This window comes from Amblyomma americanum, chromosome 4 (genome assembly GCF_052857255.1).
Source record: "Amblyomma americanum isolate KBUSLIRL-KWMA chromosome 4, ASM5285725v1, whole genome shotgun sequence".
Taxonomy (NCBI): domain Eukaryota; kingdom Metazoa; phylum Arthropoda; class Arachnida; order Ixodida; family Ixodidae; genus Amblyomma; species Amblyomma americanum.
The window spans coordinates 121,082,313-121,104,330 of NC_135500.1; the positions used below are offsets into that span (position 1 = coordinate 121,082,313).

The 22,018-nt window shown below is 45.8% G+C and overlaps 1 protein-coding gene across 2 annotated transcripts in view; it reads left to right on the forward strand.

Annotated features, from left to right (window-relative positions):
• The window catches only part of Cyfip (Cytoplasmic FMR1-interacting protein Sra-1), an 88,484-nt gene that overhangs the window by 39,222 nt on the left and 27,244 nt on the right, over positions 1-22,018 (forward strand). For both annotated transcript variants that reach the window (XM_077661618.1, XM_077661617.1), the window contains 3 exons: positions 1,028-1,100; positions 2,309-2,403; positions 13,221-13,459. In XM_077661618.1, the coding sequence (XP_077517744.1) occupies positions 1,028-1,100; positions 2,309-2,403; positions 13,221-13,459 (407 nt within the window). The remainder of the gene's footprint in view (positions 1-1,027; positions 1,101-2,308; positions 2,404-13,220; positions 13,460-22,018) is intronic.

The window sequence follows — 22,018 nt, forward strand, 5'->3', positions numbered from 1 at the left end:
GGAGCCCTTCTCTACGGCCTCATACCCTGAGTCGCTTCAGGACGTTAAACCCCCATAAAACATAAAACCCTCTCACGTGCCACCACAGATTTCTTCTTCCCATGATTGATATTCCATGTAATGTCGAGCTTCTCCTTAATGGTTAGGTAACACTCGGAGGGTCATCCCAGTGTCACATGGGCTAGGCTTGACGTCACTTGAAAAAGCTGTCTGTGAGAAGCACGCAATCCATGACGACACTCGTATTTCGACTATGCAATGCAACAGGGCTTCAGTCACAGCCACGCACATGGAAGCGGCACATGGAGGAAAAGGAAACTTTGGTGTGGCTATCCTGAACTGCGGAGAAGCGAGTCACGTGACAATAAACGATATCTATATGGCGATGGTCCCATCCACGCAGTTTGAACCGGGACTGCTCAGACACCGGTGCCTGTGAATGAGGTGGTGGTGGGGGCAACCGGCGTTACACTGGCAGCTCTGCTGTCCAGGGACAGGAGAGGCATTCTGCAAGGTCGCAAGGGTGCAGTCTCTCGGGCATGTCAGCAGCTGCATATCAGTATCAATGTATTGCTGCCATCTACGCGTTATGAGCACCGGTAAAGGTTTCCTGCAATGCGTGGCGTAGTTATGGATAGTACCTCTCTAGCCTTTTAGGGGGTACTCTGTGTCCAACGTGTTCATGATAAGTCACTGCACATTAGTGGCCACCAAATGCATGACGTTTAACGGAAGAGGATTCGGGAGTTTTGTGTGACTTTTAAGTGGAACTGCTGCTTGAGTAAGTGCGCCTTAATGAGGTTTTACTGTATTATTTTGACTAGCATTGCCTTCACCACATTTGTTGAGTGTTGTTGATAAATTGCTGACAGAAGCACTCCTAGGATTTCTTTGTTCTGCTTAGTAACCACTGAACTAGCTAATTTTCAGTGCTCGTTGGGATGCGTTTGTTGTTGTGCCCACCCAAATGACATCAAAGAGCAAGTAGTTTTCGACATGTGATTTGCCTGTACTTGACTGTGTGCAGTCGCAGGAAGAAGTGTGTGACCTCCAGCATGCTGCTCCATTCCAAAACATTCTGCCACGACCTTACTGCAAAGGTTGGTGATTGTTGTTTGTGTTTTCTCTGTGTCTTTGTTTTTATTTTCTGCTTACTAGTAAATGCTTGTGCCCAGAATGCAGACTTAAAGGGTGAAAAACAGTTGCCGAGAGGCCGTTGTATTGCTGTTACTGTATGCGAGGAAAAAAAACTGTAAAAGGGAGCTTGGATTTTAAACAAGTAGCTATTACCATTGCCGTATAGGCACTCTTCATACCCATTGAAGAATAGACACCAATCAATAGACAGTGCTTTGAAAGTTGGCCTGATACTCGCCAGGTGGGACCACATGCATCGAAAGTAGCAAGTTCTTGTTTACAGAAGTAAACGACGAGATAAGAAGCAATGAGGCACATGTTTGCGAGGCAGGTTCATTTTATTTTACATGCCAGACACGTGTACAGGCCTGCGCAAAAATGGAGAGCTAAGCAAACTGGCAGTACTGCAGGCCAGTGCTGTCTGACGGCACTCAGTCTGTTGTCGAAATACGCACAGATACTCCCTATCCCTAATATGCGGTCTTCCTCGCCTGCTGACTTCTGTCAGGCACGGTTTTTTCCACAGAAGAACCACAACTGCCACACAATGTTTCCTTGTTCTCTCCGCTGTTGCACATGAGTACTCGTACATGTGAAACACGTGTACAAATACATTTGAATCTTGTTTTGTTTATCTGTGTCTGTTTCAAAAGCTGGGGGGAGGAGGGGAAGGGGCAGCTGCATTGATCTGTACTGGCTGACTTACACCTGTTTGAGTAAAATTTTTGTCATGAAGTTTTGTGTTTAAGAGTCATCTGGGACCACTATTTTGTTGTGTCCCTGCAGTAGTAATTTTATAGTTTGGTACTCTATGCTAAATAAACTTTTCATTTAAAACTAATTGTATATAGGTACTAATTCCTGCTCTTTTATGTTTTTTTTTTCATTGCTTCTATGTTCAACGAATTCACAGATTCTATGATTAGCTGATAGTGCTGTTTGAAAGCACTTGATTAGCATACAGCTTGATGCAAATTTTTACAGTGAGCATTGAAAGTGCCTTTGTAATGAAGATCTAAAACATGTAAACATGCTAATATAGAAGCAAGTCCCCGATTCCATATTGAATTTTTTTGCAGAAACCTTTACATTGCTTTGACTGCCTGCTCCTTTCCAGTGCGAAACATAACTTAGAATTTTTTAGTTTATGACGTTTAATCTGATTTTTCAGATGGTGAAAAACCCGAGACCAAGCTGAAACGTCTTGAAGCCAAGTACAGCCCACTGCAGGTGGTGCAGACCATTGAACGTCTTGGAACGGCTAAGGTCCGAGACTTTCCATTCTTTTCTATATTGTTTTTTCTAAAATGTTTCTTATTTCAGCCTTTGCTATGTAGGAAGGTATTGGAAAGATTTTTTTTTTTTTGCCCTCACTGCTGTTATTGCAAGTTTGCATGCTTGCAAAAGTTATGAGGCAGGGGTGTGAGAATATTGAAATTTTCGAATACGGATCGAATATCTGCTGAGTATAAAAACAGTTTTAAGGGAAAGATAAATAGGTAAATATTACTGTCCTTCCTTTTTGAAAACAATGTAGGGTCTTTGCAAATGAAATTAAACGAAACTAGACCAACTCAGGACCATGCAAAATGAAATATGACATCCACAGAAATGTGTACTGCTTGATTAGACAGCATAGCAGTATGCAAACTGTAATGTGTTTATGTAAAATGAGTGAGCAGATTAAATACTTCATTTATAATGACTGGCAGCTAAAACATAATAAGGGAGTACAGTAGGCGACGGGTAATTCGGACTCCAATAATTCGGACTTGGGATATTTCGGACTTTGATGAGGCACCGTCAGTCACCTCATAGAAGCGCATACATACTCGCGACGGATATTTCGGACTTTAAAAATTCGAAAGTTCGATTTTTCGGACTACTTTCAGTTGCCTGTGGGCTAAAATCGGCCATCTTATCGGCTTTTCACAGGCTTGCGCCATCTTGGATTGAGGTGGATTTACTCTGCAGTTGGATTGGGTTGACATAGTTTCGGTACCTCATTTTTGCCAGTAAAGTCCCTGCGATCTCTGACACTTCGAGGTGGCAGTCGTATTGTCCTCACTGTCAACTTGCTTTTATTGGCAACGTTGTCGCGGGCAGTTATCTCTTGTCTCACACTTTGAAAATTGGTTTTTGGGGCTCGGCGGACACCTGAACTGTGCATTAAGGGAAGGGATAAAGGAGGGACTAGAGAAGAAAGGTGGAAAGAGGTGCCATAGTGGAGGGCTCCCGGAATATTTTCGACCACCTGGGGATCCTTAACGTGCACTGACATTGCAAAGCACACGGGCGCCTTTGCGTTTCGCCTCCATAAAAATTCAGCCGCCGTGGTCGAGTTCGAACCCGGGAACTCCGGATCAGTAGCCGAGCGCCCTAACCACCAAGTCACACGGCAGGTCTCATACGTTCGTCATTCGTCGTTTCGTTACTAGGATTTCTCCGACCGCGTCAACCGAGTGGCGCTCCGTCTTCACAAAATTACATCCGTTAGCCGTTTTGTGATTGCGTCTGGCGGTTCCACTGCTTTGAACGAAAAGTGCCTGTCTTTGCATGTGTTTGACGAGCGGTGCGGTGCACACTCGGGTTGTGGACAACATGGCCCCGCCAGTGCTGCTGGGTCGATCAAAGAAACGTGGGAAGTATTCAACTAAACGCCGTGACCTTGCTGTCTAGCGTGTACAGTGAAAGCACAACTTTGGCTAAAATACAGGCGCAAATCGTTACCAGCAAGAGAAATTTTCCGCAAGGTAAAATCAGTGGCTTTTTTAAGTTGATTTCATCTCAATAAAGTGATTTTTTTGTACTTCACGGATTTTTCGGACTGCTCGATTATTTGGACCATTTTTTGGGTCCCTTCGAGTTCGGAAAATTGGTCGGCGACTGTAATTACTCATCGACATCCACCCGAGCGCAGCCCAGCACAATGTGCTGCGCATAAATTTGGACTTCAAGAGACTAGAAAAAATGCCTGAATTATCCGAAGGTGGAGTTATTGCAGCCCCCCCCCCGCCCTCCCGGCAAAATAAAAACTGTCGAAAATATGATTATGCACTCAACGGGGAGGCTTCATCGCACAAACCGCAGACAGTCCATGATAGGCGCGCAGTTTGTTTCGGTGTGCTGGAAGAACAACGCGGACGTAAGCAAGGGCGACGGTATTGGCGCTGGAACGGTGAAGCTGCCTCTAAAACGAAAATGAAATGTCCAGCAGCGTGCCAGTTGGCGTCCAAAAGCTGCACGCAGCTGTGTTTGCACAGCAGACGCAAGCGCAGCCGATAGCCGCTGTTGCTGTCGGCTGGTGACGAAGCTCGGAAACTGAAACTTGTTTGGCCTAGCGATGGGGGCCCTTGTGTCGTCGCCGTGCTTTCTATTACGCGCATGTCATATGTGAATGGGCTGCAATGCAGCATGCAAAAGGAAGGATTTCTTACACGATCGATAGCCCCACTGGTGACACGTCAACTACGCCTCAACTTCAGGAGTGCCATGTGAAATTCCACAAGTGAGCTTTCCCACTTACCACCTGACTGAGATGGTGGAGCTCACGCTAGAAAAGTTTTTAATGCGAGTGGACGAGTGCCATAGGTGTGGGCGTTGGGTATGAAAAACATTGCGGATTGATTGAAGCAAGAAACCACGCGCTTTCAAATTGAGCTTCTTTGAAGCTGATGATCGCTCTTATCACATATGATATGTGGGAAAGCCCACTTGTGGAATTTCACACGAGGTTCGAGTCTATCAGTGTCGGAATGTGGCTGGCCCACACAATAAACGATGGCGAAGAAAGTGAAGAGGACTACTTCGTGCTGCTTTCCGGCACTATTAGACTCGACCTTCGGATAATTGGCCCAAATACTGTGGCTGTGCCATGGTTGGAGTTCTAAAAGATATTCGACCACTGCTGAATATTAGGAAAGTTTCAAATATTCGGAAAATCTCTAATATCCATTTCTCGAATCGAACTTGAACTGAACAACAAACATATTCGTATTCGAAATTTCGGATATTCGCATGCCCCTAGTTAAAAGTAATGTTAGATGTACTTTAATATAAAATGTGAACTAGAAGCTAGTGTAGATCTACCATATATACTCACGTAATGAACCCACTCGCATAATGAACACGCCTCCCACTTTTGTTGGCCAGAATTTACTTGTTTTTCTTTTTCAACCTTCAGCTTTTTGTAGCGAGTTCCTCAGTTTCTCAGTTTTTGCTGCTGTCGGCAGCGCAGACCTTGGCAGCGCGCCAAGATGCTGCCCGCAACTGACAACATCACCACTTGTTTATCTTTTGAGGAGAACTCTTGCCAGAGGGAGGGGGGGTGGGTGGAAGGGGGGACTTGGCATACTTGTCTGAGTGCCAAGACGTTCTGCGCTCTAAGCTTCACATTCACATTAGACACTCTTCACTGTCCTGTGCGTTTTTTAACCTCCCGTAAAAAACGCGTGCCTGACCTTCAGGGCCACTGTTCAGCACGTTTGCGTTATCTCGCCGAGATTGGCTGGCGCTGTTGGCTACCATAAAATTACCGGATCACTTCAAAGTGAACAATGCTAAACACCAGTGGTTCGAACGCGTCTTACCGCGTGTATTTGTTAATGACGGAAGGACGGACTGAGGTGTATGAAATCTCAACCCTTCCAAAAAAATCTGTTGAAACTTTTTTTCCCATGTAATGAACCCTCTCTGAAACAGATGTCAACATTTCTGGGAAAAAAGTGGGTTCACTACGCGAATATGCACGTGTTTAAAATAAAATGTGAACTGGAAGTTAGTTCCGTAGTCGTAAGGCTTTAATATTTTCTGTTGCTTGTTTACATTCTGTCTCGGATACTTGGTTGATGGTTGGCAGCGAAAATATTCTGAGGTGTAGCTGGCATTATTGTGCCCGTCGCTCGCACTGCACAACTTTCTGGTATCCATAAGCCTATGGACCTGCAGAAATGGTTGGTCTTGAATTTCACTTCTCATTTGTAGCAATTTTTAATCAGGGTAAAGTTTTCTGTTGGAGGCCTACTGTGAGCAGCACTTTCTCTGTCTTGATGACTGTTCGCTCATTTATTATGCCCTGAAAGGCGTAAGGGACATGTAAGCTGTGCTGCCATCGAGTTCCCTTGGTTTCTATTCTTGGCGACAGTTTTTCTTGGCAATGAAGGGAAGACTATAGGTCTTGAACGTCCACAACTGTTTGGCCGTGCAACAGTATGCCTGGCCTGGTCTGGTCTGGCTGCCTGACACATTTTTCACCTCGCGGAAACTTCATTCCGTTGCTGGAGCAGCTGGCACCATATCCCCATCAGGCGCCAATTAAATCTGCAGAAAGAAAAAATCTTCTTTTGAATATATGACAATCAGTAGACTAAGCAAAAGTGATGTGCGAAAAATACGCAAAAATAGTCATATTTAAGCATATATTATTCGCATCCACATTTGTGGACATGGCGCCTTAAAGCTGATGCATGAACATAAACACTGCTACATTTGCTTGCCTTTTCTAACTGATTGTTAGACATGAATAAATGTTTAGCTGTGAGGATATACGCTTCAGGGAATTATTCTGTAGTTCGACTTATAAAATAGATAAAAACAGTCATTCTGTGACGACAGGCAGAGAAAAATTCGGTGTTTTCACTTCGGCACCATTGTGTAATTAAGGTGCTCAGAAGCTGGGGCCAATGGTTGCTTCCATCATAAGTAATACTTCAAGTCCGGCTGCATCGAAGGGGTCTCGAGTGGTCTGAGCACAGCTGGAGAGAGAGAGAGAGATAGCATCTTGCAGCCTGTTTTGCACATTGTTTTTGCAAAAATGAGAAATCATTTTTAAAGGTCGTTGTTTGCTCAATTTATGTCAGAGACCTGAAACAAACTGTCCCCTCGGTCAACCATTGTGGTGATTGTTGTATTGTAGCCTTGGAGCTTAGCGGTCAGCTCTGAACTGACCATGGTGTGAGGGCACGGGTTCCCGTTTTTCATCCCCCCTTGTGTAGTGCTGCCACTTTGTATTTTTCTTCGTCTCTGTAATGTAATGATTCTTGCTAAAAACCGCAGCGAAATTTTCAAAACGATAGATAAGAAATGTTCTTACCATCACTGAAAATGGTTGCTGCCTTCGGATTCATGCGTTCTACAATCTAGCACAAGTGGTCTCATTTCTCTTTAAGAATATTGGTAGGGGGCGTAAGACCCTCCTAGACCTCCTTGGCTTTAAGCACTGGTCATTGCGTGCTGTGTTTGTTGGCAGCAGCTCAGCTAAGTGGCGATTCTTTGCGACCATCTGCGGGTCTTCATTGCTCGGTTGGCCGCACTTCTCTGGAGGTGCTTCTCCATCCACTATTTTCATGAAAAATGCTTCAGCGCTGGAGTCTTCCAACATTCTCTTTGTACAAGCATAGTTTTCAAAGCCCGTAAGGAGTAAGCCCATTTCGTATATACGTGCACAAAAAAAACGGCGCGTTGTGGGGAGAAAACGCCACTTTGATATTTTCGTCGTTAAGGAGCCATGTCCACATTTGTGGACGTGCCACTTTGAACGCCCACTGCAGCAGTTGTTCTTCGTCTATGAATATGAAAATTGGTGTGCCATTTCTACATCAACCTATAAACACATTCCGAGCCCTAAATTGCATCATCCATGATCATTTGTAAAGATAGAATGCAAAAAGCGATGTACTCGTCGAGCAAAAAAACGTGTGCACATATTTTCTTTTTTTTTTACAAACGCATTTCGCTGTAGCTGCAAGAGATGGCGCCACAAACTTGACAGGCATAGTGTTCCTGTATATGCTCCCGCAAGGAGCAGAGTTGCGCGAAGGTCCGCCATTTTATTCCAAGCTGTGTGGGAAAGCAGCTCCTAGCGCACAGGCGCTGGGATTATGACGAGGCTGGCGTTGTAGAGCAGCTCGCTTTTTTTAAAAAGCTTACAAACGGCGCTCGATTGCGGGCATCCTTTTTTTCCTCTTACTGTCTCAGTGCTCAGGGATCGATGCTAAGCCCATCATACTTCGTTGAAAAAACGTCGAAAAATAATCCGATTTTCCGAAAATATCATACTGCATGACAGAAAGATCGCGGAATGACAGCAATAGCTCGCAGTACGGACATTAATGGCGCAGAAGTGCTTGTAAATGTAAAACCTGTGTGATTTGTGCGAGGAAGAGTAGTGCGGTAATGCATCTCCCTGCAGAGCCACATTGAAATACATTATTCTATAGGGTTGCGACCGCCTATGTTGCACGAAGCTTGTGAAACCACGCTGCATACGATGTGAATGCGGGCAGTCTAAAGCAATGCATTATGCACGCAAGTAAATCTAACCAACCAAAGGCACAGATATCGCAAACTCGCGCGCTTATCTTTCACAAAATGTACGTATCATTTGTTGCTCTGACTTCTAGCCCTCCATTGCATTTTTCCTATGCCATGGTCAGCTTTTCAAGCCAAACGCATCGTGTGCCGTACTTCTTTAATATCCAAAAGTTAGAGAAGCCTGCCTTAAGTCACTGCAGCTGAATTATGGTATACGAGTGTCCAAGGATCTCGAAAAGTGATGTGTATCTCTTTCTGGTGTTGTTATTGCTCGTTTTTCCCTAAGCACTATTGCGTTTTCTCTTGACCTACTTGAATTATATGTACGTTCACTGCATTCTGAAACATCTTTGTTTTGGACTTTTCCATGCTTTTATTCAAGGAAAAATAATTATCTTAATATCCAATTTTGCTTTCAAGTATTTCATGCTATTTTTGTTCCCCTCTCCTTCAATGTTAACATCCTTGTCAGTGGTACCTTGAGGGTATTTTTAACAAATAAAATAGTTAAATAGCCTAGGCAAAGCTTGTTCTCATGCAGAGAGACTGGCCTCCCACTCCTGTGTAGTAGACTGGGACTAGAACAAAATTTCGCATAGAGTTTGCTTGTCAAACATTCTTTATTTCGCAAAACAAACCATTTCTGCAAAATGCTGGAGGTGGCAGCAGAATAAGCAGGCAGGCTGGCAGCGGCTGCACATGAGAAATGCTCTGTCACGTACAGCCAGGTTGGGAACAAAACCTTTGTTCACATTTTCATTTGGAACTTGTAGCGTTGCAGGAAAAATGAAGATAATTTGTTGATGGCAAACATGAGTCGCTGCATGGAGATTGAGCTTGCCTGCTGAACAATTTATAATTTATATTGAACTGTAATTTTTATCAGACTAGGCACGTAGCCAAATGATGGTTGCAGCGCCCGAGGGAGGCATGAGACAATGGAGGTTATGTGGCTAAGTGAGCCATGCAAATACGGTACAGTTGTGCTGTTTATTCTCTAGCAGACATTGTAACAAGCCAGCACTAAGAGCTGGAGTGTATTAAAATATGAAGCAACAATTATATTGCACTTTTTGTACACCTCATGTGATATCAATCCTGCCATGCCGCAACTATTCTTCGGCCACAGAAACTGAAAATACATAGAGAGAGAAATCAATTATTAATTAACGGTCGAAACCAACTGCACGAGGTAATACGCTGTCACTAGTGTCCTATGCATCATGCCAAACAAAACACATGCAATGAAAATTTTCTGCTGTCCACCCTTTAGAGAAATATAGATGACAAAGAGGCGCATCACACTGGTACCATTATCTCTTAAATCTTGCAGCATAGCACCCCCTCCCCCCGTGGCGCACCACACGCGTAATGGCATATCTTCTACAGTGACTGTTCGCATCCCGAGAGCCCATATACTACTTATCCGTTTCGCTAGCAGCTGTTGAGAGCGGCTTCATATTCTTCACAATTCAAGAAATACAGCAAACAGGAACATCAGTGCGGCACCTTGGCAGTGTAAAATATGAAAGTGCGAAAAAAAGGGCCATGAGCAATGCCTTAAAATTTTTACACTACCTTTCACTGGTTTCCTGCTCTCAAGATACAGGAAAGCAAACATGTTGTTGGGGCAGCCGAGATTTCGTTCTTTTCTCTGTCCATAATAACGAGACAGAAATACATGGGCCCCATATGGGCTATGGGCATGTTCACCCAGTACAGTGTATGGACAGCGAGTTTCTATATGAACGAGGCATGAATATTTTTAAAAAGATTGGTCCCCAGAAAAATTGTCTTAACTCGAGTCATCCATATTAACAGGGGTCGTATCAACAGGGCATGACTGTATACAGATCAGGTGGCAGTTAAAAGGCGGAGTACCGTATGAAATGGAAATACGGTTCTTGCAGTTTGGCGCACTGCACCTCGTCATAGTTGGAGGCTGCCGTAACTGCACACTATCAAAACATATACAAGTGGAGCACACGGAAAAGGCGGGAACACACCGCAGCCGACCACACCGGGCGCGTCCGATCACGATGGCAGCCGAGATGGTACTGGGGCTGGCCAGGAACCGACGTTGCGCCTGGAAGGTCGGCTCCTCCACTTCAAAATGGAACAAACGTCATCAGCAGAATCACGTGACGGCCGCTCGGCGAATGGCGTCAAGAGCGGCGCGAGGAAAACAGTCGCGCAACTCTGCTCCCTGCGGGAGCATATACAGCTACACTAGACAGGAAGGGTCAAAATGGTAAGAGTGTGGTATTCACAGGTGGAAATTCTCCTTGCATACGAAAATAGGAGGCTTAGGTCGCATCCACATATGTGGACACAGCACCTGAAGGGGATGTATTGAATCTTCTTGTAGTTAGATGTGCCTAACAAATTTGTTTTAATCAAGAAAACGGGTTTTTTTCTTGACTTTCAGCGTTGAAAGTTGGCAATTGTGCCTTACGGTGAGACTCTGGTCTTGAAATGGACATTTTTATTATTAAAGATATCGTTATGAAATTCGGTATATATATATGTGTGTGTGTTCTTCCTGTTTTAAAAAATATAAATAGTTTCAGTATATTTCAATTAGTTCCCATATTGTAGGAAAATAACTGAAGCCTATTTAGTTAAATTCTTACGGGTCGTTAAGACACTTTCTAAATTTTTTGGTTTCAATTGAAATGGAACCTGCCATCTGGAACTATGCTAATTATACCAGGCGTTTCAGGGGAGGTGATCACTAGTTTTTAAAAATAGGGTTTTTCAGGTAAACAGAAGCTTTTTCCGGTATAGTGATGCCAGCGTTGGCGGATGTCAGAAAACAGGTGAATTATGTTAACTAGAAAGTGATTAACTAAATCCTAATAGTTAACTTTTTAACTATTACTGATAGGCCGTGGGCCATTAATAATAGCCGTATCAGTTTTTAGAATTTCAAAAACGCCACTCTCACCGCTGTGGCACGACAAAATTTGGTTACATCGTGCTAAAATACATGCACAATCAAAAAGTATGCAGGCAAAGCAACCCCTCCAGTGGTCTTAACTAGTTGAAGTAGTCAAATTTTGTTGAGCCACAGAGCCATCGCGTTTTCGAAATTTAAAAAATTTATATAGCTATTACTAACGGCCGGCTACAAATCTCTAATTGCAATCAGATGCCTATTGGTAGTTAAAAAGATAACTGTTAGAATTTAGTTAATCACTTGGCTAGATAAGATTATTTGCCTGTTTTTTCACGTCCGCCAACACTCATATTACTATGCCGCAAATTGCTTCTCGTTACCTCAAAAACGTTATTTTTAAAAATTAATGATCACCTTCCCTGAAACACCTGGTATATTGCTGTGGAAGTACATCATCGTATAAAAATGTTAAATTTTGTCCAAGCACCATAATTGTGAAGCATAGTTGGGTGGCATTATGGTTCACGAAATTTGATATGTTTGACCCGACCAAACAAAAGCAGCATAGCTCCAGTTTATTTCTTTTGGTATAAGATTAATTGAAATTGTACCATAATAACATAATAACTTTCGTAAGGGTAGTCATGTTGGCAAAAAACTCTAAGCTGAGAAAATAGCATTTGAACTGCATGCGCCAGCCTTTCGGAGGTTGTTGTAGAGGCCTAAAAAAAAAAACAGCGGAATGCGAACGTTCCAAAAATATTTCGCAGTATTGAGTAATACCAGGTAGTGGGGAAGGGGCCCGGCTTTCAAATAAAGCCCAGACAAAACAAAGTCGTGGGAAGCGGCGGGCACGAAGTCCTGTCACATTTGGCTCTGAGATCACCATTTCCGGGCTTCGTAGGCGCAAAATATACAGATATTTTAGTAGTTGGGGGTTGAATTTAGTCCTTGAAACTTTTTAGGCAGGAACTTTAGAGTGCATTCATCCCTAATATGCCATTTTTGCAAAATCTGAATTTTCTCATGTTTTTATCATTTGAAGACCCACGTGTCTCCCCTTAAAGGGCAACTGAAGCGGTTTTAGAATTCGATGAGTTCAAAAGGGCTGAATGTGCGAAACATGCTGGTAAAGCCTGCAAAATCGTTGTGAGCTAGCAATTGAGATGGTGGCATAATCGCCGAATAAAGTGGCGTCAGCGTTCAGGCTCCTCTGCAGTGCACAGCGATGGACAGAGGCCCCGATAATGACGTCACGTACGACGGCACTTTGTTTCCAGCAAAGAAACAGTTGGTTCATAAAAGAAACCCAACACCACCGAAGGTGAATCTCTCGAAGCATTGTTTGGAGGCACTGGAAGACTCACAGCAGCGTGCAGGCGAAGACAGCGGATATCTGAAATTTCGGCGACAATGACATTACGGACTACGAGTTTCCCCGCATTTTCCAACACAGTGAAAAGAAGCCTGAACATCGTCGTGGTTTTAATTGTCGATTACATCACTATTTTAAATGCTAGTGCAAAAACATTTTGGATGCTTTACCTAGAAGCTTCCTAGATTCGAATTCTTCACTAATCTCGATTTCTCAAAAAACCATTTCAGCTTCACTTTAAATAACAAATATTGACAACATAATATTTTTAAGAAAAAATAACTGCAAGCAGGGACCATAGTCCGCTGCATAGGAAGAGAGGGTGTGTTTCAGCTCCATTGCTCTCGCTCCATTGCCAGAAAAAGTTGTCGCTAAGTAAAGTTGTGGGTTCATATAGAAAACGGTTTTGCTTTTAAAGACGTTTGTTTGCTGGAGCTGCCTGCATGAAGCTGCTACTACGTTGCCAGTGAGGAAGTGACCCTGTGTCTGTGCATGCAGCAAGCCAGCATTGCCAAGGAAGGGGACCTCCTGACGAAGGAGCGCCTCTGCTGTGGCCTGTCGGTGTTTGAGGTGATCCTGACGCGCATCAAGTCCTACCTGGAGGACCCCCTCTGGGTGGGTCCTCCGCCGGCCAATGGGGTCATGAACGTCGAGGAGTGCACAGAGTTCCACCGCCTCTGGAGTGCCCTGCAGTTTGTCTACTGCATCCCTGTGGGCGAGAACGAGTTCACCGTTGAGTAAGCTGTGGCATTTTCTTTTCTGCCCTCTGGGAAGCAGCATGAAACACGTTGGGGCATGGGTGGCAGGTTATACGAGTTGGTAAAATACAAGGTGTTGTCGGTGCGGTTGACAGTTTGTTGGAGATGTGTGGTTGAGGGGGAGACTACTCTCAGAGCAAACTTTTTTGTTTCTGCACCAAATCTAATCAATATTCACATCCTTTACAAGTTTTTTGTGCGGGTTCCAAAAATGTGACTGCTTTTATGATAGGTAGATTAATTCTCAAGATATACTGCAATCCACTTATAATGATATTGGGAAAACCGGAAAAACCGATCATCATATCTCGACCGGCAAAAAAAAAGCAAAAAGAACACACCCACGTATTATCCTATGCATGTATAGCCACCGCCACTCCTGTCAAGGGTGGTTTTATTCCTCCTGTCAAGGGCGAACAGCATCATAGCGCTCTGCCAAGTTTGCCCAGCGAACTACCCCCACACCCTCCAGAGCTCCCATCAAAGATAAACATATGGCGATGTTATTGGCGCACAGCACCTTGGCACGCTGCCAAGGTCTGCGCTGCGAGCAACGCGAAACTAAAGCCCCTCAAAGAACTAAAAGTAACGACATCTCCTCCCTCCTCTTATGCCGGCGCTGCTTCTCTCGGCTCCTCCTGGGCGCCGACGGTGGCGGCACCTAGGCAGGGGGAAGCTAGCAGATGCTCCCAATGCTCGCCCTTTACCACGCAGTAGACCGCACGTGTGTTTTCTGCCTTGGCTGCGGTCGAAATGAGATCATGGCATGGGAGGTTAAAAAATTATGTACTCATATAATTGCCCCGAGCAACGTTGCGCTGCTTTATTAATTTTTTTGGTACTGCGATTGCGCGGACGAGCTAGCAGCCCATCCTCAGTGTTGTTTCCCAACGCTCGCGCACCTGAGTCACTTGTTTGTGGCATTTTCTGTCTTCAGTTCAGCCGCAATGAGATAATGGCATGGGAGATAAAAAAATAGTTATCTAAACAACTGCCCCGACCCATGCTGCGCTGCTTTATCGGAATTTTTGTACTGCGATTGCTTTGATTGCAGTGCACGCGACGGAAGTGGCATGTGCGAGCGAGCTCGCGGCACAGCTGTGAACATCCTCGTAGTGTTGTTTTTCGACCGGCGTCTTTTGCCCAATCTTATTCAAAATTTAACTCTGCCTAGAGAAAGTGGGCTGACATGTGACTAGACATGCGGCCTAGGCTTTATTTGAATGGATGGTGGCGTAATGCTGCTATAATATATTCTCTCGAAGGTGCGTTTTCTCGTGCAGTCGGCTGTGCGTAGACGCCTACTCATCTTTTTTTTTAGTGCAAGAAAGCTTAGCGGTTATTTCGGAGTTACTATACCTCGATCACCTCGCAGGCTAACGTTAAAATGATCCGACTCGACTGATGGTAGTCCTTTATTGTTTGTTTGTAAATATGTGAATACGGTGCCCTAGTTGCACACTGTAACACTGTTGTGAGCAGAAGAGTTTTGGTGTAGGGTTCATTGTTTGGGTTGAGTAGCAGCAATCAAAGAAGGCTTTTAACCACTGCTTCGCACGCAGCTACGCCTATGGATGACTCACTAGAATGTTGTTTGTTTAGGTGATTGTCATCTTGGGTCAGCATATACAATAATGGCTGACAAGAGGACCTTGTCTCCCATGGTGTAATTTCCATGCATAACACGGCGCAGCAGCGTGGACTGCTGCAGTTAATTAATCGCTTTCGGTCGAAGCAGCACGAAAAAAATTCAAGCAGTGAAAGACCAAAATTCAAATCTACTCACCGCTTTCTGAAGCAAAATTTTTTGATGCAAGAATTGAAAACGCAAGGAGAAAATGTATGCAACTACATTTAGTGGAGGTCCTCGCTTTTGTTCTCAAGTATTATCCACGCCGATATGGAGTATTCAAGCATTAGCTGTCGTTGTATGGACCCTGGGAGAACAAATACTGTCAGCAATGCGCGCAACATGAAAGCTAGATCTGCACTGCGAGAAGCATCAACAGCGTCGCTCAAACAGTGAGAACTGCCTCTTTAGTATCAAGATCCCGAGGGAAGGATTCCAACTGCAACAAAAGAAATACGTACAGCAATGCACGCAACATGAACAGCGCCGCTCAAACAGCGAGAACCGCCTCTTTAGTATCGAGTTCGTGAGCGAAGGAGTCCAACTGCAACATAACAAATACATCCAGCGATGCGCACAGCGTGAAAGCTAGACCTCCACCGCGAGCACCACCCGCCGCGGTGGCTCAATGGCTAGGGCTCTCGGCTACTAGTCCAGAGTACCCGGGTTCGAACCAGACCGCGGTGGCCGCGTTTCGATCGAGGCGAAATGCTAAGGCGCCCGTGTGCTGTGCGATGTCAGTGCACATTAAAGATCCCCAGGTGGTCGAAATTATTCCGGAGCCCTCCACTGCAGTGCCTCTTTCTTCCTTCTTCTCTTAGTTCCTCCTATATCCCTTCCCTTATGGCACGATTCAGGTGTCCGCAGATATGTGAGACAGATACTGCGCCATTTTTTATCCGCCACCGCCCCCCAATAAAAAAAAAAACAATTCTACTGCGTGCAGCGTAAACGGCAAAGCTCAAACAACATAAGCACACGTTTTGAGTCGAGCTTACGAATGAGTCCGACTACAACCAAACCAACACACCAAGTAATGCCCGCGACATCAAAGTTACACCTGCAGAGCACAGACGCTGGTGGTACCAATAAAGAGAGGGGATACCAACTAATCTGTTACATATTTCTTGGGGCCAGATTTCGCCGAGTGTCCACTCTTTATGAACTCCTTTCTCTATGAGGAAACAGTTTGTGCGAGACAGCATTGCGGGGCGGCCACCAAGCAAGCTCCTCGTTCCAGCGGTTGTGATGACGATAGCGCTTGGTTCCCAAGGCCGTAGGCAACACTCCCCCAACTGGTCCGTTTGTGGAGTTTTGTAGCGAGAGCTACACTAGACTAGTAGAAGCAGTTTTGCCATGCCTGTTCAAGGGCACAGCTGCGCATGCGCCGTAACCATGGCAACTAGCATCGCTGTTCCACAGGTGTTCCACCGTTGACTCGTGATGTCACATGCCTCGTTATGCAGCCTCACTGTGCATGCTCAAACCGTTCGCCAGTGCACAGAGTCTCCTTCATCGCGTCTGACTGCGCAGTTGAACATATATGCCTGAGTGTGTGCGCTTGCTAGTCAGATGCACCATGGATGAAGAAGTGGACGGTGAACGCGCGTAGAGTGCTTGGCATCTTCGGAGACTGTGAGAAGCTGCGTCGGACGACGCGGAAATCATTGCTTGATGTGAGGACACCCGACAGCATACAAATGAAACACGAAACACTAAGCGTGCGCCCGAGATGTCGAAAGAGCGGGAAGAACGTCTTGCCAAGACGCGGCTTTAAGACGCGGACCAGCAGAGATGCCGAGCCATTGCCGAACTATGTTGAGAACAACATCCGATTGAGCAGGAAGAACCAGACGCAAAGAAGATGTGCCGGATCACTGAATACACCATACATCTGACGGCCAGTGCTTCGGCAACAAGGACGTTCGAGTCCTTTCGCTATGTATATCCTGGCCTATCTGAGCTAAGCCACTGCTGACTTTTTTTACGTCATTCGCTTCAAAGTAATTTATTTTTTTATCAAACTTTCAGGCAAATTTTGATCGTAAACACCTTCTGGGTGGCCAGAATCTTGTCACTGTATCCGTTATTTTGCCAATAACACACATCCTTATTATGGAGATGTGCGGAGCAGTGCTCATGCGTTTTTGCACGTGATTCACGCAATCTTCTTTCTGGATTTCGATGTATCCATATACTTCCGCTTCTTTCAAACCGGGGATTGTGTGACTGTCCCCGTCAGACAGCATTGTGGTATAACGGAAGTTGTACTGCTGTAGCGAACGCTGAAATAAGGTCAGGGCAGCCTTAACCTCCATTTCTCCAGCCTTGTTGTTCATGTTTTTCCGGGAAGATGTAATTCTGTTTCCAGGCTGGGTATGTCGGGTCAACTTCTTTAGGGCCCCGTTTGCATGTGACGCTAAAATTACTCAGTACAACAAAGTCAAGAACAAATCCAGAATAGCTCAATCACAGTTCCTATGCTGATGTACGACGAGTGTCCACGCGACATCCACGTCGAGTTACACGGCGATGTAAGTAAGTGCTTTATTTTTAGTTAGCAGTATACATTTTGAGAACGGACAGGTTTAAAGAAAAAAGCTGCAGAAGCAGCTTGACAAGTCCTGAAACCCACTTATCGGCAGCAGCAGCAATGCGGGCTGACAATGCTTTGAAAACAATGATAATAAAGCACACGCAAGAACAGGGTTTCTACCAACCGGGAAAACCGTGAAAACTGGGAATTCTCAGGGAATTTGGATAATCTGGAAAAACTCAGGGAAAACTCGGGGGATTTGTGCTTATATCAGGATAAATTGGCTGCAGTTCTACATAAAAGGAACTAAAATCGCGATAATGCTGCCTCGTGTAAGCAATGCGGACTGGCATTGCACGGATTGTCCAGTGCTGCGTTACGCATCCTCTCCTCAGCGACCACTGGCCTCCAACGTTATGCTGCTAAGTGGAGCATCCTAGCAAGGCGGCGAAAAGCTTTGCGGCGCCAGTTTCGAAGCGTACTACGTCGAAAGCGGACACTTTCCCGCGCTTCCCCGGCGCTGTGGCTGACGGCAGAGCGCGCGCTTCCTACGGTTCGCACGTGTGCTGTTCAACGGCCAGCGGCCTCCCCTTTTTGTTTCCGAGTGGGCAGCTCCAACAAGGCGGTAGAAAACGATGTGAGAACCAAGACCTAGTGAGAGCTTGCGATGATCCCAAATGAACTCTTCCTCCTTGCGCATCTCCTTGATGGAAGCGTCCATTTCTGCCGCAGGGGGTGCACGCACGCGATGCAGGCAGCGCAGCTTTGTCAGAAAGGGAAATAGTTTCATGCATTTTCGCGATCTGCCGACACTAGCAAAGCAACGAATTTTGTCCGTACCTAGCTGCGCCGTTTTGAACCGACTTAGTTTTATTGACTGCTGTGGTGCCGCAGGCAAGCTGTGTGCGACGTGTCAAGCATGACAGCCTTCAAGTGCACTTTCATCCAGGACTGGACGAATGCGAAACATTGCGGGTTTGCAGCCTGGATTAGGCCCATCGAAAGTAACCCGAACGCAGCGTACTGTGCGCTGTACAGAAAGCAGTTTTCGCTCAGCAACATGGGAAGAAGAGCGCTAACAAGTCACGCTGAAAGTAAGAAGCACCGACTGGCCATTACCTTAGCCGCGGCACCCTCTGTAGCCTCATTTTTGGCACCGCCGCCAACCGTTGTGACCAAAGCCGGGACACTCTGTGTAGCTTCATTTTTGACACTGCCGACCACTGTTGTGACCCAATGCTGGGCCATTGTCGTCAGTTTCTGCACATCCTTCAAGTGCTTCAACTACTGCGACGGACATCCATCCCGACTTACAGCAAAGGATATCTTTCAGCGTGACTTTGAGGTCATAAATGCTGAAGTGATGTGGTGCCGTGCCTCAACGCTGTTATGACACAAACATCACTCCGTGCTGCCGCGGCATTGGCTTGTCTGTTCCCTTTGATGTTCCCACCATCAGCTACAGCCAAGAAAATGTAGCTTGACGAAGACAAGGTAGGATATACTATTGTTTATGGCCTCGCACCTTTCTTCAGGGAGGGCCTCATGTCAGAAGTAAGCCAAGTCTCCCACCTCATCGTGGCGTTTGATGAATCATTAAACAAAGTTGCACAAAAAGAGCAAATGGGACGAGTTGGTTCGCTTTTGGTCGGATGCAGAGCAGAGCGTGAAAAATCGCTACTTGACGTCATGCTTTCTGGGGCGCACGTGGGCAGAAGAATTGGTGTCTGCATTAAAACTTCCACAGATGGGCCCTCCCGATCAAAAATTCTTCAGATCTCAGATGGGCCAAATGTGAACATAAAATTTCTCTGTGATATCAAACAAGAACTTTGTGAATTCAGCGACGGCCGCCGTATTCTCGAAGTTGGTAGCTATGGCCTTCATGTTGTGAACGGTGCTTTCAAAACCGGACACGCGGCAACACGTTGGCAACTTGTGGAATTTCTTCGTGCTTTGTACAACTTATTCAAATGTGTACCTGCCCGACGCACTGAATACGCACGCATAACCGGAAGCGACATTTACCCTATGAAGTTTTTTGCTTCATAGCTATTTCACTCTACAAACTAAGGTTTCTATAATCTGCAGTTTGTCTGAATAGACTTGCTAAGAGTGAATCGCACTTGTGACGCTAAAGTACAGGTCCCGCACCATTGCGGTTACAATCAGTAGATAGAAACATATCACATTTGAAAATATTTGTTTCCGCATGCATCTTCCTTTTAGCTTGTATTTCAAAATGTTCAAATTCGATTCGCAGTTTGTTTTAGCATTTTTTCAAATATATTCGATTTGTTATGCATTTTGCTAATCTCCCCTTTTTATTAACTTTGCTCAAATAGGACTAAATCGTTGTTTTTATTTTTTAACATGCTTACTGGAGAGTGATACCATCAGGCGACTTTGTGTCAGCCTGTTTTCGCATAAAACAAAGTACTGTGTCACTCAGGGAATTTGGAAACGTCAACTTGGTAGACACCCTGAAGAAAAAAGGAAAAAAAGATCCAGACAGCAAACAAAAAAAAAAGTTAACTTTACCGCGGCCGGTATCGAGCGGAGCGCGTTTTTCTTCTTACGGCCTTTGCTGTGAGGTCTGTTTCCGCCTCCCGCCGCACCTCAGTGGGGTCACCAATGCCGCGCCACCGCTAACCGCTTCGCCACTGCGACCGCCGTACACTCCGAAGGAAAGCTCGCGCGCGCTCCAAGTTCGGCCCGCATCAGTGGTAACCGTCAAGCCTTTATATTTTGCCCCTTACGCTTTACACAAAGACCGCGTAGTCAGCCCTTTGCCATGGGAGAAGTTTGAAACAAAGGATTAAGGTTTGCGCGCTCCCTTTTTGAGCCCGACTGTGTCTGGTCGAACGTACGCTTCGAGCACATACGTCAACACGTTCTACCCTTATATTTGGTTAAAAAGCAAGTCTTTCAGCTTCCATAGTTCGTCTTCCGGCATGTTCTTTACGAGTGTGTAGAATGATATGCGGCATGTTATACCAGGATGGCAAGTTTCAGAGTAAAAGATTCTGCAGCGTACATATAGCTCCTGAAATTTCAAGCGCAGCTGCTTTAATTTTGCACAACAGCGGTGTGACATTCCGTGTGTGCTGCGGGGATCCACGTTCGACGGCGCGGCGTGGACGGAGACCCGTGACAGCGGCATCATCAATTACCCAGCCATGCTCTTTGAGTGACGACCAGAACAACCGGACCCGCCGCCGCCCCGGGGAAACAGGCTTTGTCCTCCCCAATTTCCGGGCACATTCCAGGACATGGGAGCTGTCAGCGGGCCAGAGCGCCCGTACCACAGCCGACGCTATGCGATACCGCGAAGACGACGTTCTTTCCCTCCCCCCCCTTTGTCGTGGGCTATCGCCGGGAAGGCACCCACAGCTTCCCAGAAGGGCCGCGACGGACACCTGTCATGGCGGACAGGCAGTACTCGCCAAGAATGTGGAAAGACAGGCGCTAGTGAATTAGCTCCGAAGAGAGAGCCTGTGTATACTCTCACTTGAGAGAGAGTGGTGGCGTTTTTGTTGTTTATTTAGTTTGTATTGTTAACAGACTCTGGGTTCGAGGCTAAGCCCCACCCAAGGGGTGGTCCCCATCTCGCATGTTATTTTGGATTGGAGAATTGATGCTTTGGGCGGGCCACTGGAAATGACCGCCCTTAGTCCTTTGTTAATCAAGTGCTTAAAAGCACATGTAAACGGATGCAGGCCAGTCTGAGCTGGGGCTCCATGCTTAGCATGTAATGTGATGCTACTTAGGCACTAACCTGCCCGGTCGATGAGTAAAGTAGTGCAAAGTTTGTTCTGTTGTAAAATTATGCTCTGCTGTCATCATCTACAAGCTCGCCTCCTGTTCATCTTCCAAGCCGAACGACACTAGAGGAAGGGTTTGTGATCCATCCTCGAAGAAACGGACGACTATTGAAATTCTACTGCATCCACGCCCAGGACGACATCGTTAGCGAAGAGGGCCTTCAGCGCCGAAGCCCGACGGCGCGCAGCTTCTGCCAGCAACCGCTCGAGCCCAACTCCGGAGCCACTCCATCGCCACCATGAAGTCGTCGGCACGTAAGCTCGGACGCCCCAGCCTCTGATGTATAACCTTAATGATGTGTAATTACTGAATATACCTGTTTGTTTAAACTGAGCCATACGGTGTCTCTTTGCCTCTCCGTCCCGTGTGGACCTGCGCATTATGGGGGTCATCACACTGGTGTCAGAAGTGGGGTCTCAAAAGCAAATGTCCTCTGAATGCTGTGACATTCATGACTTCAAAATTGTAATCAAAAGGGAATCACGGGACTGATTGTGGGACTTTTACCCCCATTTGAGAGGCTTGAGGCACTGGAGGGCTTAAAAAA